Raw genomic sequence first — 15,475 nt, 5'->3', positions numbered from 1 at the left:
TCAGGACTCTGGGATGCCAGTATCAGAGGAGTACTTCCAAAGGAAGACCTCTTCATTTTCTTGATCTTATTTTTTATTTTAGAGTAGAATTGCATCTGTAGTTGATTTCTGATTGGGGGGGGCCTGGTATCTCTGAACCTCTTGCTCTTTTTTCTTTGGTCCCTAGTACTCCCTCTGCAATGAACCGCTGATTGAACTCTGCAACTCTGGGGCTAGTGGTTCCCTCTTCTACGTGTCCAGTGATGATGAATTCATCATAAAAACAGTCCAGCACAAAGAGGCGGAGTTTCTACAGAAGCTGCTTCCAGGATACTACATGGTGAGAGGACAAGGAGCACCGACTGATTGAGCTGCCCACTCCACTCCTGGACAAGGCTGGGGAGGTTGACGTCAGGGGGAAAGCAATGTCAGCGCTTCTGTCTTAGGGATATAGTTCGTCTTTGTGCTTTTGGTCCCATCTCCTTTGCCTCTCTATGTCTAAAGGGGGTTTTGTTTATCTGTCCTATTTTAAGTGTTACCTAGCTTAGGTCTTCCTACCCGAAGACAAAATTCAGTGATGTTTGTTTATTTATTTGGAGTATAGTTGATATACAGTGCTGTGTTAGTTTCTGATGGACAGCAAAGTGTGTCAGTTATACAAACACATAATGTCTACTTTTTCTTTAGATTCTATTCCCATGTCTGGGCCATTACAGAGTATTGAACAGAGTTCCCTGTTCTATTCAGTATATTCTTATTAATTATCTATTCTGTTTATGATACTGCTGAGTCATGTCAGTCGTGTCCACCTCTGTGCGACCCCATAGATGGCTGTCCACCACGCTCCGCCATCCCTGGGATTCTCTAGGCAAGAATACTGGAGTGGGTTGCCATTTCCTTCTCCTGTGCATGAAGGTGAAAAGTGAAAGTGAAGTCGCTCAGTCGTATCCGACTGTTGGCGACCCCATGGACTGTAGCCGACCAGGCTCCTCTGTCCATGGGATTTCCCAGGCAAGAGTACTGGAGTGGGTGCCATCGCCTTCTCCCTGTTCTATTTATAGTAGTGTGTACATGTCAATTTCAGTCTCCCAATGTATGCCCTTCCCTTTCCCTCTGGTAACCACAAGTTTTGTTTTCTACATCGATGACTCAACTTCTGTTTTGAAATATGTTCATTTTTACCATTTCTTTATATTCCACTTAAAAGTGTTACATATTTGTCTTTCTCTGACTGACTTCACTCAGTATGACAGTCTCTAAGTCCATCCATGTCACTGCAAATGGCATTGTTTCATACTTTTTTTTTTTAATGGCTGAATAATTGTTCGTTATGGGGCTTCCCAGGTGGCACAGGTGGTAAAAGAACCCTCCTACCAATGCAGGAGATGCAGGAGATGTGGGTTTGTTCCCTGGGTTGGGAAGACCCCCTGGATTAGGAAATGGCATCCCACTGCAATATTCTTGCCTGGAAAATTCTGTGGACAGAGGAGCCTAGCAGGCTATACTATAGTCCATGGGGTTGCGAAGAGTTGGACACCACTGAGCACACACACAGAAAAGTCCATTGTACATATGTACCACATCTTTATCCATTCCTCTGTCAGTAGACATATAAGTTGCTTCCATGTCATGGCTGTTGTAAATAGTTCTGCAGTGAACATTGGGGTATGTGTATCCTTTCAAATTATGATTTTCTCTGGATATATGCCCAGGATTGATACGGCTGGATCATATGGTAACTCTAGTTTTTTAAGGGACCTCCATACTATACTCCATTAGTAGCTATACCAGTTTACAGTCCCACCAACAATGTAGGAAGGTTCCTTTTTCTCCACACCCTCTTTGTCATTGTTTGTAGATTTTTTGATGGCCATTTTGAACTATGTGACGTGATATGTCACTGTAGTTTTTCTTTTCTTTTCTTTTTTTTTATTAGTTGGAGGCTAAGTACTTCACAACATTTCAGTGGGTTTTGTCATACATGGACATGAATCAGCCATGGAGTTACATGTATTCCCCATCCAGATACCCACTCCCACCTCCCTCTCCACCCGATTTCTCTGGGTCTTCCCAGTGCACCAGGCCCAAGCACTTGTCTCATGCATCCCACCTGGGCTGGTGATCTGTTTCACTATAGATAATATACATGCTGTTCTTTGGAAACATCCCACCCTCACCTTCTCCCACAGAGTTCAAAAGTCTGTTCTGTACATCTGTGTCTCTTTTTCTGTTTTGCATATAGGGTTATCATTACCATCTTTCTAAATTCCGTATATATGTGTTAGTATGCTGTAATGTTCTTTATCTTTCTGGCTTACTTCACTCTGTATAATGGGCTCCAGTTTCATTTCTCATTAGAACTGATTCAAATGAATTCTTTTTAATGGCTGAGTAATATTCCATGGTGCATATGTACCACAGCTTCCTTATCCATTCGTCTGCTGATGGGCATCTAGGTTGCTTCCATGTCCTGGCTATTATAAACAGTGCTGCGATGAACATTGGGGTGCACGTGTCTCTTTCAGATCTGGTTTCCTCAGTGTGTATGCCCAGAAGTGGTATTGCTGGGTCATATGGCAGTTCTATTTCCAGTTTTTTCAGGAATCTCCACACTGTTCTCCATAGTGGCTGTACTAGTTTGCATTCCCACCAACAGTGTAAGAGGGTTCCCTTTTCTCCACACCCTCTCCAGCATTTATTGCTTGTAGACTTTTGGATAGCAGCCCTCCTGACTGGTGTGTAATGGTACCTCATTGTGGTTTTGATTTGCATTTCTCTGATAATGAGTGATGTTGAGCATCTTTTCATGTGCCTCTTGGCCATCTGTGTGTCTTTGGAGAAATATCTGTTTAGATCTTCCACCCATTTTTTGATTGGGTTGTTTTTTGTTGTTGTTATTATTGACCTGCTTGAGCCGTTTGTATATTTTGGAGATTAATTGCTTGTTGGTTGCTTCATTTGCAAATATTTTCCCCCATTCTGGGGATTTCCTTTTATTTTATTTGATGTTTTTCTTTGCTGTGTAAAAGCTTCTAAGTTTAATTAGATCCCATTTGTTTTATTTTTGTTTTTATTCAATGATGATTTTGCTTTCCATTGTTAGTCCAGCTCCTAAATCAGGGAATGAGATTGGTTACTTCTCTTGATAGTACTATATTCATTCTTATTGATACCTCTTGGAAGTTCTAGAGAAGTTAGGGAACTCTCCTTCGCCTCCTATCATACTCAACAAAAATATACTGTAAAGAAGGCTAAGGGTTAAGACTTTTTCAGTGCTGTCTTCCCTTAAACCTCTCTAAAGGAATATATTCATCATATGTGTAGTATCCTGACTGCTTAGTATGTGGGAGGATCTGCTACTTGGCTTGGTGGTGATACCATTGTTGAGATGGATACATTGGGAAGTTTTAAAACAATTACAATATGGGCTTCTGGGCAGGCAGATTGTATCTGAAATCCCATGAGCAGATAGAGGAAGGTAGGTGGCAGGTTTTGCCCTTGAGTTTCACTGAAAATCAGCTGACTTGCTCTTCTGCTGCTTTTTAACTTTCTTGCCCTCAGAACCTCAACCAGAACCCTCGGACTTTGCTGCCTAAGTTCTATGGACTGTACTGTGTGCAGGCAGGTGGTAAGAATATTCGAATTGTCGTGATGAACAATCTCTTACCACGGTCAGTCAAGATGCATATCAAGTATGACCTCAAGGGCTCAACATACAAAAGGCGAGCTTCCCAAAAAGAGCGAGAGAAACCTCTCCCCACCCTTAAAGATCTGGACTTCTTACAAGACATCCCTGATGGGCTCTTTCTGGATGCTGACATGTACAGTGCTCTATGCAAGACCCTGCAGCGTGACTGTTTGGTAAGTTTGTCATATTTCCTTCTCTCTCAGGCACCAGAAATCTCAGTGACTAAAACAGCTTTGTGGTTCTAAGGCATTTAATCTGTAAGAGATGGGACTCTTATTTTTAAGTATGTGTCAAACTTCATTTACAGTATCTTTTACATTAGATCATGTATGTCTTTACATTTTTACTTTCTCCCTGTTGGTCTAACTCCCCTCCCTGTCTTTTTTTTTTCCCTCTACCTGTCCTGGGCCTCATAATCATACATTCTCCTTGTTTCCATATCAACACCATCACTGCTCAGATTTTGATCCTGCCTGCCAATTCAAATTTATACCTTGGAAGCTGAGTGCTGCTGGAAAAAAAAAATCACACAGCTATGTATACTGGCATCTCTACAGATTTTTTTTAATACCATTAAAAGAATTATATATTTGGCTATACCAGGTCTTAGTTACAGCATGCTGGATCTTCAATCTTTGTTGCATGCAAGATTTTTAATTGTGGCATGTGGATCTCCTTCCCTGACCAGGGATCAGACCCAAGCCCCCTGCATTGGGAGCATGGAGTGGTAGCCACTGGACCATCAGGGAAGTTCCTCTATAGATTTCTGATATCCAGTTCCACTTGGGCCATCAGTGTTGCTCATTAATGCATTTCCTGTTTCTCTCAGAGATTCCAAGTGATTGGTACTCTCTCCAAACAATTTTGTAACTCCTATCCCCCCAGCCTTGTTTTTCAACAAACTACCTCAACTTCCTATTCTGTAGCATCCCTTTGTCCTGCCCCCATCATCAGCTTAAAGTGCAGAAGAATGTTTTTCAATGTCTTCATGTAATGATGCCTTCCTTCTCCTTTGCCTTTTTCTTCTCTTCCTGCCTTAACCCCCTATGTCCTGGCTTTTGCTCGCACCACTTCCAGTTGAATTGCTCTCTCCTATGACCACCTGTATGCCAAGTAGAGAGTAGTTCTTAGTCCTTCCTTGAGTTTTCTCCAGTGTTTGACAGTTGACTATTTCCACTTTCTTAACATCTTTTGGGTTCTGTGATATCTTTCCTTTGTTTTTCCACATCTTTTATTTTTTTTTTTTGCAAGCTGCTTTTGTAGGATTGTCATCTACTCAATCCATAGTGTTATCATCCTTGCTTTCCTTTGCTTACTTTGCCTCTTCTTCCAGGATAATGCCCATTTTAGTTTGGCACTTTTGGTTGTGAGAACTGGATACTTAGTGGAGCAGAGAGGTTTTGTAAATTACACATAAGAATCAGTCCTGTATTCTCTTTATCCTTTACCCACCTATCAAACCAGCCTGGGTGAGCTGTACCACCAAAGTGAGCTATTGGAACTGGTGGAAGTATACCAGGTTGAGAACTGGAGAGACAGTCCACACTTTTTAATCATCAGGCCTGGCATTGTCCTGCCCCTACCATCTTCTCTCATATGCCAAACACCTACAGTTTGCCTCACCAGACTCTGGATGTGAATTTGAGCAAATTCCAGGAGATAATTAAGGACAGGGAAGCCTGGCATGCTGCAGTCCCATGGGGTCACAAAGCGTTGGATATGACTTAGTGACTATACAGCAACATCAGATTTTACCCATCTGCTCGTGGCCTGCTATTTCATGCCTCCAGGCCTTGGCATTGTTGCATTATTCTTTCTTTCCTTTGTTTGCATGCATTTATTTTCTTTCTAATCTATCCCTCATAAACCTATTTATATATCTCCTGACCACCTCTGTAGTATTCCTCAACCATGTATGCACTTCTATTATTACACATACTAGACTGTATTGTATTTATTTTTATGTTTGTTTCCCTTACTAAATTACAATATCCATGAGGACAGACGGTCTCTTAAGTGTCTATATCCACACAAGCAGGCACAGAGCCTACAGATGGTGAGGCTTCAGCAAATATTGAACCGTGAAGCTGGCCATATAAGGTCCTGCCACAGATCTGCACTGTCACAAAAGTATGCTTTTATTGACCCTCCTGTGGATTTTTTTTTAGCTCAGATACATATTTCTTCTTTCATTAAGTTAATAATGTTCTTTTCATGAAGAGACACAAGGAAAGAACAAACAAACAAGGTCTTGTGGGCTAGGCTGTGATCTAATTTGTATTTACTCTGGTGAAGGAAAACTGAAGGAGTATCAGGGATGGGAGAGCAGAGAGGGTCAGTGTACTGTTCTCCAAGGAGTGGTAGGAGCAAAGGATAATCCTGTGGTTAACTCTGGAGTAGTTAGACCAGGAAAGCTATAAGATCCTGAAAAAAGATTCTCATACCTCCCAAGGCTCAGATCATGTTTTTTCCTTCCGTTAGGTGCTACAGAGCTTCAAGATAATGGACTATAGCCTCCTGGTGTCAATCCATAACATAGATCATGCACAACGAGAGCCTTTAGGCAGTGAAGCACAATGTTCAGGTGATACTCGAAGACCAGCCCCCCAAAAGGCTCTCTATTCCACAGCCATGGAATCTATCCAGGGCGAGGCTCGGCGAGGTGGCACCATGGAGACCGATGACCAGTGAGTGGACTTGGGCACCAGGAAGGAGTGTGTAGGCTCAGAGCATTTTTTTTAGAGAGGGGTACACAGCTTCTGAGAGGAGTAGCCTTTATTTAGCAGTGAAGTCAACATTAATACTTTCAGAACTATAGAGTGAGCATTCCTAAGAATGTAAAAGGAAAGGAAGATTCTTAAATTTGGGCCTTGTAAACCTTGAAGGAGTGCTGTTCAAAATTAAGAGACTCTTAAAATGACTTTGAGTCTTAGATACATACCTGCAGATTGTAAGAACTTCATCAAAAACAGTTTATTACAGACTTTTTTAATGGACGGCGTCTTTGTTACATTCATGGATCAAAGAAGTAGTTACTGAAGTATTGAATATCTTTCAGTTGGTTTCATTTTAAAGTATTCTTTATCATGATTCTCTAAGAACTAGCTCAGCTGGTAAAGAATCCACCTGCAATGCAGAAGACCCCGGTTTGATTCCTGGGTTGGGATGATCCCGTGGAGAAGGGGTAGGCTACCCACTCCAGTATTCTGGGGCTTCCCTAGGGGCTCAGTTGGTAAAGAATCTGCCTGCAGTGTGGGAAATCTGGTTTTGATCCCTGGATTGGGAAGATCCCCTGGAGAAGGGAAAGGCTACCCACTCCAGTATTCTGGCCTTGAGAATTCCATGGACAGAGAAGCCTGGCAAGCTGCAGTTCGTGGAGTTGCAGAGTCAGATAGGACTGAGCGATTTTCAGTTTTTTTTTTTTTTTTTTTTTAATATTATTTTATTAGTTGGAGGCCAATCACTTTACAACATTTCGATTTTCAGTTTTTTATGGAAGGCATCTTTGTTACATTCATGGACCAGAGAAGTGCAGTTACTGAAGTATCAAATGTCTTTTGGATGGTTTCATTTAAAGTATTCTTTATTATGATTCTCAAGAAGAGTGTTTTAGTGGGCATAAATTAAAAGTAGTAGGGAGGAATTTGCTGGTGGTCCAGGGCTTGAGGGCCTGGGTTTGTTTTCTGATCAGGGAACTAAAATCCCACAAGACACATGGCAGGGCAAAAAAAGAGAGTACTAAGAAAGTTTAGAGTTAATTGGGAGAGTATTCCTAAAATTGCTGAGTAGGGGGTGATTTTTAGATTCTTTTTGGTGAAGTTGGGGTGGGAGAGGCAGGCAAGTGAAATTTGGAGGGCAAGAAGTTGTATATAATAAATACTCCAAAGTGGTTGGGGTTGGGTGAAGGCTCTCACTCTTCCCATTTATGGAAGATGGGACAGTTGTGCTTAGGTCTCAGTTACAGGTCTTGATTGGGTTTGAATTTAGCAGAAGCTCCTGCCTGCTAACCAGAAGATACTGTTACTCTTTCCTTCTTGTCTTCCCCAGTATGGGTGGCATCCCGGCCCGGAATAGTAAAGGGGAAAGGCTGCTGCTTTATATTGGGATCATTGACATTCTGCAGTCTTACAGGTGAGAAACATATCAATCCCAGGGTCATAGTGGATATAGACTTACTCACCTTGCTCTTTTAGATGTTGTCACCAAATTCTTCCTGAAGCAAGAACAGTAAGTTGCAGTCTGGCTGCTTGCCTCACTGAGTTTCAAATGGTGGTTTATTTCCTTGGTTATGCCTGTCTCTTGACTTCCTTACCCACCATCTCACAAACAGAGCATACACCTTTGTGGAAAGCTGAGTCAGTTCTCAGAAGCATCAGGGTGGAATACGCCATCCTGCTGGCTCTTTGTGGAAAACCTGTGAGATGAGTCATACTCCACATTGGGATACAGTTGGAAACACATTCCTCTTTTCCATGGAAGAAAAACAAAGGGATCACTGTTCTGTGAAAAGTATTAGCCTGCGGGACTAAAGCAGTGGATGGTAGTGAGGGAAGAGCTGGAAATGTTAGACCCCAGTTTTGCTCCTGTAAGATTTCAGGCACTAGTGAGGACTGGACAATATTTAACCTCCTTCCAGGCTTGCCCGTCTGTCCCTACAGTTCCCCTTTTACAATAAATATTCTTGTCCCTGACTTGCCAGGATGTATTAAGTATCCTTTTCCAGTGAGAGGATAGTTGGCTTACTTTAGAAACAGCTTTGATCTCCATGCTGAATAAGCACTACTCTGTTCTTTGAAAAACTATAGCATAATAGTGGGAGTGCTTTCCTGGCTTCTGTCTTTTCAAGTTTTTCTGCTATGATTGCTCGAGTCTGTTAAATACAATCTATAAGGTCATTCATTTAATGTGAATTCATGATGTACACATTTTTCTTGACAGATTTGTGAAGAAGTTGGAGCATTCTTGGAAAGCTCTGGTACATGATGGGGTGAGTAGCAGTCAGCTAGAGGCACTCCTCTTTCTGGCTCTCTCACTTCTGATTTGCCCCCTCAGTTTCCTCTTATCTTATTTCATTTGTGGGTTTTACCTTTTTGCTAGGGTCTCAGCCTAGGGAAAAATGGCCCTTAGACTAGAGATTCTCTTGCTGGGCCTCCCCTTCTCTAAACTCCAGCCATCTTGTTTCCTCTGCAGGACACCGTATCAGTGCATCGCCCCAGCTTCTACGCTGAACGGTTCCAGCGTTTCATGTGCACTACAGTTTTTAAGAAGATCCCCTGTAAGTGGCTTCTGCCAGATGACCCTCCAATGGCTCTCTTACTTCAAGAGGTGGGGGCAGGACTCCTCTGTCAGGAAACTGCCAAAGCCAGAGACTTCTCTTCCTTTACCCACGTCCCTTGAGAGCTGCTGCCCATCCTTATGTCAGTCACTCTGCCCCAGTCGTTACCAAGTTGCTGCTTTCCCCCCTGGCAATCCCTACATGTGTCCTGGAGGTGAGGGGCATTTCTGAGAAGCTGGTGGGATTGTAAAAATACTTAATTGTGGGTGTAGGATCCATGCCACAGGCTGAGGTAGGCAAAGCCAGACTTCTGTGGACAGAGATAAGCAAGAATATTACTGTATCCCCAAGGCCACGGAGTTCTCAGATGAGGATCAGAAGGTTGGAGAAGCATATACTCATGTCTGCTTTGTAGATATTAGTCAGCTAGAGGCTCTCCTCTTTCTGTCTCTCTCACTTCTGATTTGCTCCCTCAGTTTCCTCTTATTTCATTTGTGGGTTTTACCTTTTTGCTAGGGTCTCATCCTAGGGAAGGGAGTTGGGAAGTGCCAGTGTTCTTCTTTCCAAACCTTCCATGCTATTGCCACTGGCAAATTCCAGCTCCTTCCTATCTCCATCTCCTCATCATAGCCATTAGTGATCCCTCAGTGAGGCAAAGAGGACCTATGCATGCCAAACAGTCTTAACAAACACAGAATAATCTTTTCAAAGAGAATATAAACAAGTGTAAAGTATCATCATGGTGCTATCTACAAGGATATAGAGTGTCTGGTTTAACTGAAGGCTACTATTAAAGAAAAAGGAATTATGGATTAGGAGACATGTCATCTGGTGGAAGCAAAGGCATCAGGGTTGTAGGAGGGGAGAAATACGCATCCCCTTTCCTCTGGGTTCTCCGCTTTCTTTTCCAAAGTGATGTGAACTGAGATGCCCCCTCGTCTGATAAGCAGTTCATAGAGCCCATCTTTGTTGACATTAACCATTTTTCCTGCTTTGCAGAAGAACAACCTTGGGTTTTTGTTGGGGACACTAGCAAGTTGTATTTATGTCTTGGTGACTGTTTCTGAGGTAGGTGCTAAGTAGGCTTTCTCTTTCCCGTTTGAAGTGAAGCCCTCTCCTTCCAAAAAGTTTCGGTCTGGCTCATCTTTCTCTCGGCGAGCAGGCCCCAGCGGCAACTCCTGCGTAACTTACCAACCATCAGTCTCTGGGGAACACAAGGCACAAGTGACAACAAAGGCGGAAGTGGAGCCAGGTCAGCGCCAGGGTTGGAGTCCCCGTGTGATGGGTGCTCCCTCCCTCCCTTCTGAGCCCTTATCTTTTTCTGCTTAGGACCTCTGTTCCCTATTCCTGTTCACGAAAAGCCAAATTGCTACATATTTTTTCCTATATTCCCCCCCACCCCATTTCTCTTCTTTTTGATTTATTGATTTTCTTCCTCTTTCTTTTTTCCAGGCGTCCACTTGGGTCGTCCTGATGTTTTACCTCAGACTCCACCTTTGGAGAAAATCAGTGAGGTCTCGACTATTCCTGACCCCTATTTCTCACCTGTAGTTGGAGAGACTTTGCAAGCGCTAACTACAAGGTTGGTTCCTTGGTCTCTTTCTCCATGTAATCTTCTCATCTCTTTCTTCAGGTCTTTTGAGAACTTCCATAATTTTGTTGGTTTGTTTTTTTTGTTCCCCAGTTTTTATTGTCTTTTGCTCTTCACTATACTTTTGCACGTTCATCTTTCTAAGAGCTCATCTTTAGTGATTTGGAAGTGTATCAACATCTCTGTTTTTAGGGGTGGTGGGAAACCCTTACGTACAAACTTTTCTGATATTTAATCAGAATATCTTAATAAATGCTTCATTTCCTGATGACTTAAGTGAGAATTCTTAGCTTAGGATTTAAGGCTGGGAGGATTCCTAGGCACTGAAGACAGTAAACAGTCAGCCTTTCAAAAGGATCTGTTATATGGATTGTGAGTTAGTTTTGTTTTTGGTGTGTTGATCACCTATTATATCATAATGTATTACCCAAAAACTTAGTGACTTAAAACAACATACATATATCATGGTTTCTGTGAGTCAGAAATCCAGGTGCAGTGTAACTGGCTTCTTGACTCAAGGTTTTTCATGACATGATAGTCACATGTTGGGCAGGGCTAGGCTCATCTTAAGGCCAACTGAGAGGCTTCACTTCAGGTTTATGTGCTCTTTGACAGGATTCAGTTTCTGGTGAGTTGCTGGACTGAGGGCCTTGGTTCCTTGCTGGCTGTTTTCTGGGAGCCTCCTTTAGTTCTTGGCCACATGAGCCTCTCCAGAGGACAACTCAGAACAGGGCAGCCGGCTTCACTTAGCATAGGCAAGTGAGAGTGCATGTACTTAAGCATGTATCAGGAAGTATAGGGATCACTTTGGACCTGTGAAACTAATTAAAGAGACAAGCTATCTTCTCCCCATACACCAGCAAACCATGATGAGACAAACAAGCAAGAAAGTAAAAAATCTTTACACATTCCTGCACAAAAAATGGAAAACAGAAGGCACAGAGGAGCCTAAAATCCAGCAAAAGCTGGAGTTTTCTTCTTCTTTTTTTTTTTTTTTTTTTTGGAGTTTTCTTCTATCACATCTCAAAGCATGAGAATAATTCATGACTTTTGGCTTTACCTTTTGGACTCTTGGTTTTGCCTTCTGAGTCTTCATGAAAACTAGAATGTGCTTGCACCTGAGTCATTTTCTCAGCCTACTTGCCAGAATTTTGAGGATCCAGTGGTTTCTTCATTGTGTACTATTTCTGTCTTTTTTAGTCCAAGCAGAACAGTGTGTCTGTTGCTCTAATGCTCTCAGAGATTTTGTGGGCTTCCTATGAATCTCATTGAGATTTACTGTTATACCAAAGCCATACCCACAAATACCTTCTTGATAAGCTCTATGCTTCTTAGAGATCCTGTTCAAGTTGAGAGGATCTGAGAGACATACCCTTAATCTTTTGAATGTCCTTTCGTATGACTCAATAGTACTTTGAGTTCTTAACAGATATTTTGTAGTTACACCCATGGCTTCATTTATAGACCACATTTTCCTAGCAGTGCCTTAGATTTTATCCATTTGTTAATTTTAGCATTACTTACTATCTAGAGAGGCTCAGAATTTTAAAAACCTTCAAGTCTTGGCTTCTTTCTGTTTCCTAGTCCTTCCCTTCATGTGTTTTTTCTCCTGTCATATTTTACTGTAAGCATTAAGAGGAAACCAGGTGGCACCCTCAGCACTTGGTTCAGAAATCTCCTTAGCTAGGTCACCCAGTCCATTAGGCACATATTCTACTTTCCTCATAAGTATAGATGACATTGTCACTACATTTTGTTCCACTACATTGCAAAGATCCCCTTTCCTTCAATTTCCAATAAGATTTTTCTCACTTCCCTTTAAGCCCTTAGCGGCAAACCCCTTACAGTTCAGAAGTCTTCAGGACACTTTTAAACTTTCACTGAAACTATCCTCAAAGCCCATTTTTCTCTTCCAAAGCCACTTCTACATTTTAGATTTTTTTATTACAGCAGCATTTCATTTCCAGGTACAAAAATCTGTATTACCTATTGTGAGATAAATTACCCCAAATTTTAGCAGCTAAAAACAACAAATATTGTTATCTCAGATTTTATGTGGCTTAAGAATCTGGGTATGGCTTAACTGGGTGCCTTTGGCTCAGAGTCTCTCAGGAGATTACAGTCAAGCTGTTAGCCAGCAGCGTGGTCTCATCTGAAGGCTTGCCCAGGGAGGAGGGTCTGCTTCCAAGCTTCTGTGGTTGTTGGCCGGATTCAGTTTCTTGCAGGCTCCTGGGCTAAGGGTTCCTTGTTGGCTATTGGCTGGCGGTATTCCTCAGTTCCTCTTCACATGGTCCTCTCCATGATGCAGTTCACAGCATTGCCACAGCTTCCTCAGAGCAAACAAATTGGAGAGACGTGCCCAAGAGGATGCTACATAGCCTAATCTCAGACTTGACTTCCATCACCTGTGATGTATTCTCTTTGCTAGTACAGAGTCTCTAAGTGCAGCCCACACTTGAGGAGAAAATGACATGATGGCATGACTATCCAGTGGCAGTGATTGTTGGGTGCCTACCACACCTGGGGATTGAAAGTAGTAGTGAGGAGGGTGTTAAGGAAGTATTTTATATAAGTCAAGAAACTATTAATTAAAAGAATGTGCTTCCAGATCTAGTAACTCCTTAGTCCCTTCTTTCTGAATTCTAAGTTGATTCCCAGTGAAATATGGAGAAGCAGTCTGAGATTTGACCTGAGAGTTCTTTTTCTCATTTATTTACTGATTTTTCTTTCTGCCCCCATTTTTTTTCCCCACTCCTGTTAGTTCAACCCTCTTGGAAAAACATGAAGTTCCAGAGTCAGAATTCGTCCATGTAAGTCTCTGGGATGTGGGGGAGGTGGCTGCTTTGAAAGGGTATAAACAGCACCACTGATGGAGTGAAGCAAGGAAGTAGTTGTCAGGGTTAGGGGGACTGGGTGTCCCTCTTCCCTTAAATCTTACTTTAAAAATTTTTGGTTTGGTGAGGGTTGTGGATTCTTTTTTTTTTGTTACTATGTTCTTGGAACCTGAGACTGGACTAGAAGGAAACTTTTTAGGTCTGCCATCTAGGTTGAAATTAACTTGAATTCCTTTCCTGTCCCCTTATCTCATACTCTACATCCTTAACTTTATACACTTTACCTTTTCAGTGAGCAAAAATCCTCAGAAGACTTGGAGCGAGACTCAGCCACCTCTGTGATCCCAAGATGTCAGCCCTTGGCCCAGCAGTGCTGAGTTTTCTTTTTCTTGGTCATCAAAAAAGGAGTGCAGTGGAAGCTAGGAGAGCTCTCCATTTCCCCCGAAGAAGAAGAACCTTTTCTCCTTTCCCTTCCTTATGAATGGGCATTAGTGCCGGGACAGTTGAGGACGGCAGCATCCTCTCCACTCCCAAGTTGGGTGAAACCAGTTTTCAACTCACCAGCCTTGACTTCCACAACTGAATGATTTCAGATTCCCCTTCTTCCTGTTGGAAGTGGGGTTGCTGGACTTGGCGATTTTCTTTCCCCCTCATCTACCTTTCATCAGGAGCTGGACTCTTTAATTTCCTCAGGACAGACTGGCTGGTACCTTATCCCTACCTTAACTCTTTCTCTGGAAGAAAACTCCTGTAATCTTTGTAAAGGTTTTTTGGGGAGTGTTTAACCTCCCAACCCTCTCCTTTTGTTTCCTTAAAAAAGGAAAAGGAAAATAGCACACAATTTCAAACCAGTTTTCAGATCAAAACTCCAGAAGAAGTATTGGAGAGATGCCTATTCACAGGGTTCCCTCAGAAGAGCCCTGGTATTTGAGAAACAGAAGGTGGTGACTGCTCTGCTAGGAGCAGCTCCTCTTTAACTCCTCCTCTCTCAATGAATTTCTTAAGGCTGAAGGAATGGAGAGAGTGGGACACGGGGTAGGCTTTACCTCTTTTTTTAAACAGTGGTGCAGTGTTGGGGCTCACAGGTCAGAACCCTTTCTAGGCAGAACCCTACTCACTGCCAGGCCATAATCATTATTACTGTTTTGCAATTTGAAATGTATTCTGCTTGTTTTTCTAAATATGAAGACTTATCAAATGAATTTTAGATTTCTTCTCCAAAGGAGATGTCTTCCTTGCTCTTCCCACCTTTTCCTACAGTGTTCTGCTGTTAGTGGAGCTGAGATGGAGACTGGGATACCTGTCTGTTGAACAGGTAACTGTGAGGCTAGAGAATGTTCTCTTAAACGCATAGGGAGCCCGCAGATTCCTGCCTTAGTGCAGTCATTGCTGTGCCCCACACCCTGCCGCCTCTCTTCACGCAGAGAACGTGGACATGGGGGCTGTGTAATCCCTCTTCTCCCTGTGTTCACCATCTGATCGTCCTACTTCTCTCAGGGGAAGAAGGGGTCCTGGTGTGTCTGGCGGATTGTTGAATCCCTCTACTGTCCCCTCTCCATCCCACCCTGCCTTGATAGTAGCTTAGTCCACACCCTGAGTAACTGTCTATATTAGACACCCCCAGCCAGTTTCTGGCTGCCTGTCTTTGCTGCCATGTTCTTTTTTACAAGAAGGAAAGAAACAATTCTTGCTATTTTTTTTCATAATTTACTATTTATGATGTATTTAAGTGTTTTATTCAGGACAGAGTTCTGTCATGGGTGGGAGGGAATACTTGAGGGAGGCTGGGTCTTAAGGACAGGAATGGGGAGTCAACATTTTTATGAAGTGTCACTATTTGCCTCTACTTTGTATTGTTCAGAAATGGCAAATACAATATAAAAGCGATAAGTATCTGGTTTTAATGCATTAAACTTTTGTCAGTTATTTAGACTTCTTGCTTCCTCTTGATTCTTTTTCATACACCATCTGCTTCACCCTTCTACCCCAGGCTGTTTTGTTCATATTACCCGGAATGAATGCATCCTTTCCAGTTTTTCTCACTCCAGCTTTGGACTAACTCAGGCTGAGAGAAATGATTTCATTCATTACCTTCTGGCCACCTCCTC

General features: G+C 42.4%; 1 protein-coding gene across 6 annotated transcripts in view; it reads left to right on the top strand.

Moving 5' to 3' along the window:
• The window catches only part of PIP5K1A (phosphatidylinositol-4-phosphate 5-kinase type 1 alpha), a 41,068-nt gene extending 25,769 nt beyond the window's left edge, over nucleotides 1-15,299 (top strand). For 4 of the 6 annotated variants that reach the window (XM_065904374.1, XM_065904402.1, XM_065904382.1 and 1 more), the window contains 10 exons: nucleotides 167-319; nucleotides 3,541-3,840; nucleotides 6,149-6,354; nucleotides 7,715-7,798; nucleotides 8,606-8,654; nucleotides 8,858-8,942; nucleotides 10,048-10,194; nucleotides 10,395-10,524; nucleotides 13,295-13,343; nucleotides 13,660-15,299. In XM_065904374.1, the coding sequence (XP_065760446.1) occupies nucleotides 167-319; nucleotides 3,541-3,840; nucleotides 6,149-6,354; nucleotides 7,715-7,798; nucleotides 8,606-8,654; nucleotides 8,858-8,942; nucleotides 10,048-10,194; nucleotides 10,395-10,524; nucleotides 13,295-13,343; nucleotides 13,660-13,662 (1,206 nt within the window). In that variant the 3' untranslated portion in view covers nucleotides 13,663-15,299. The remainder of the gene's footprint in view (nucleotides 1-166; nucleotides 320-3,540; nucleotides 3,841-6,148; nucleotides 6,355-7,714; nucleotides 7,799-8,605; nucleotides 8,655-8,857; nucleotides 8,943-10,047; nucleotides 10,195-10,394; nucleotides 10,525-13,294; nucleotides 13,344-13,659) is intronic. The other 2 variants (XM_065904389.1, XM_065904411.1) reach the window with 2 other exon arrangements.
• The last annotated feature ends 176 nt before the right edge of the window (nucleotides 15,300-15,475 follow it).

The sequence above is a fragment of the Muntiacus reevesi genome, chromosome 1 (genome assembly GCF_963930625.1).
Source record: "Muntiacus reevesi chromosome 1, mMunRee1.1, whole genome shotgun sequence".
NCBI classification, from domain to species: domain Eukaryota; kingdom Metazoa; phylum Chordata; class Mammalia; order Artiodactyla; family Cervidae; genus Muntiacus; species Muntiacus reevesi.
This window is presented reverse-complemented; position numbering and strand designations above follow the sequence as displayed.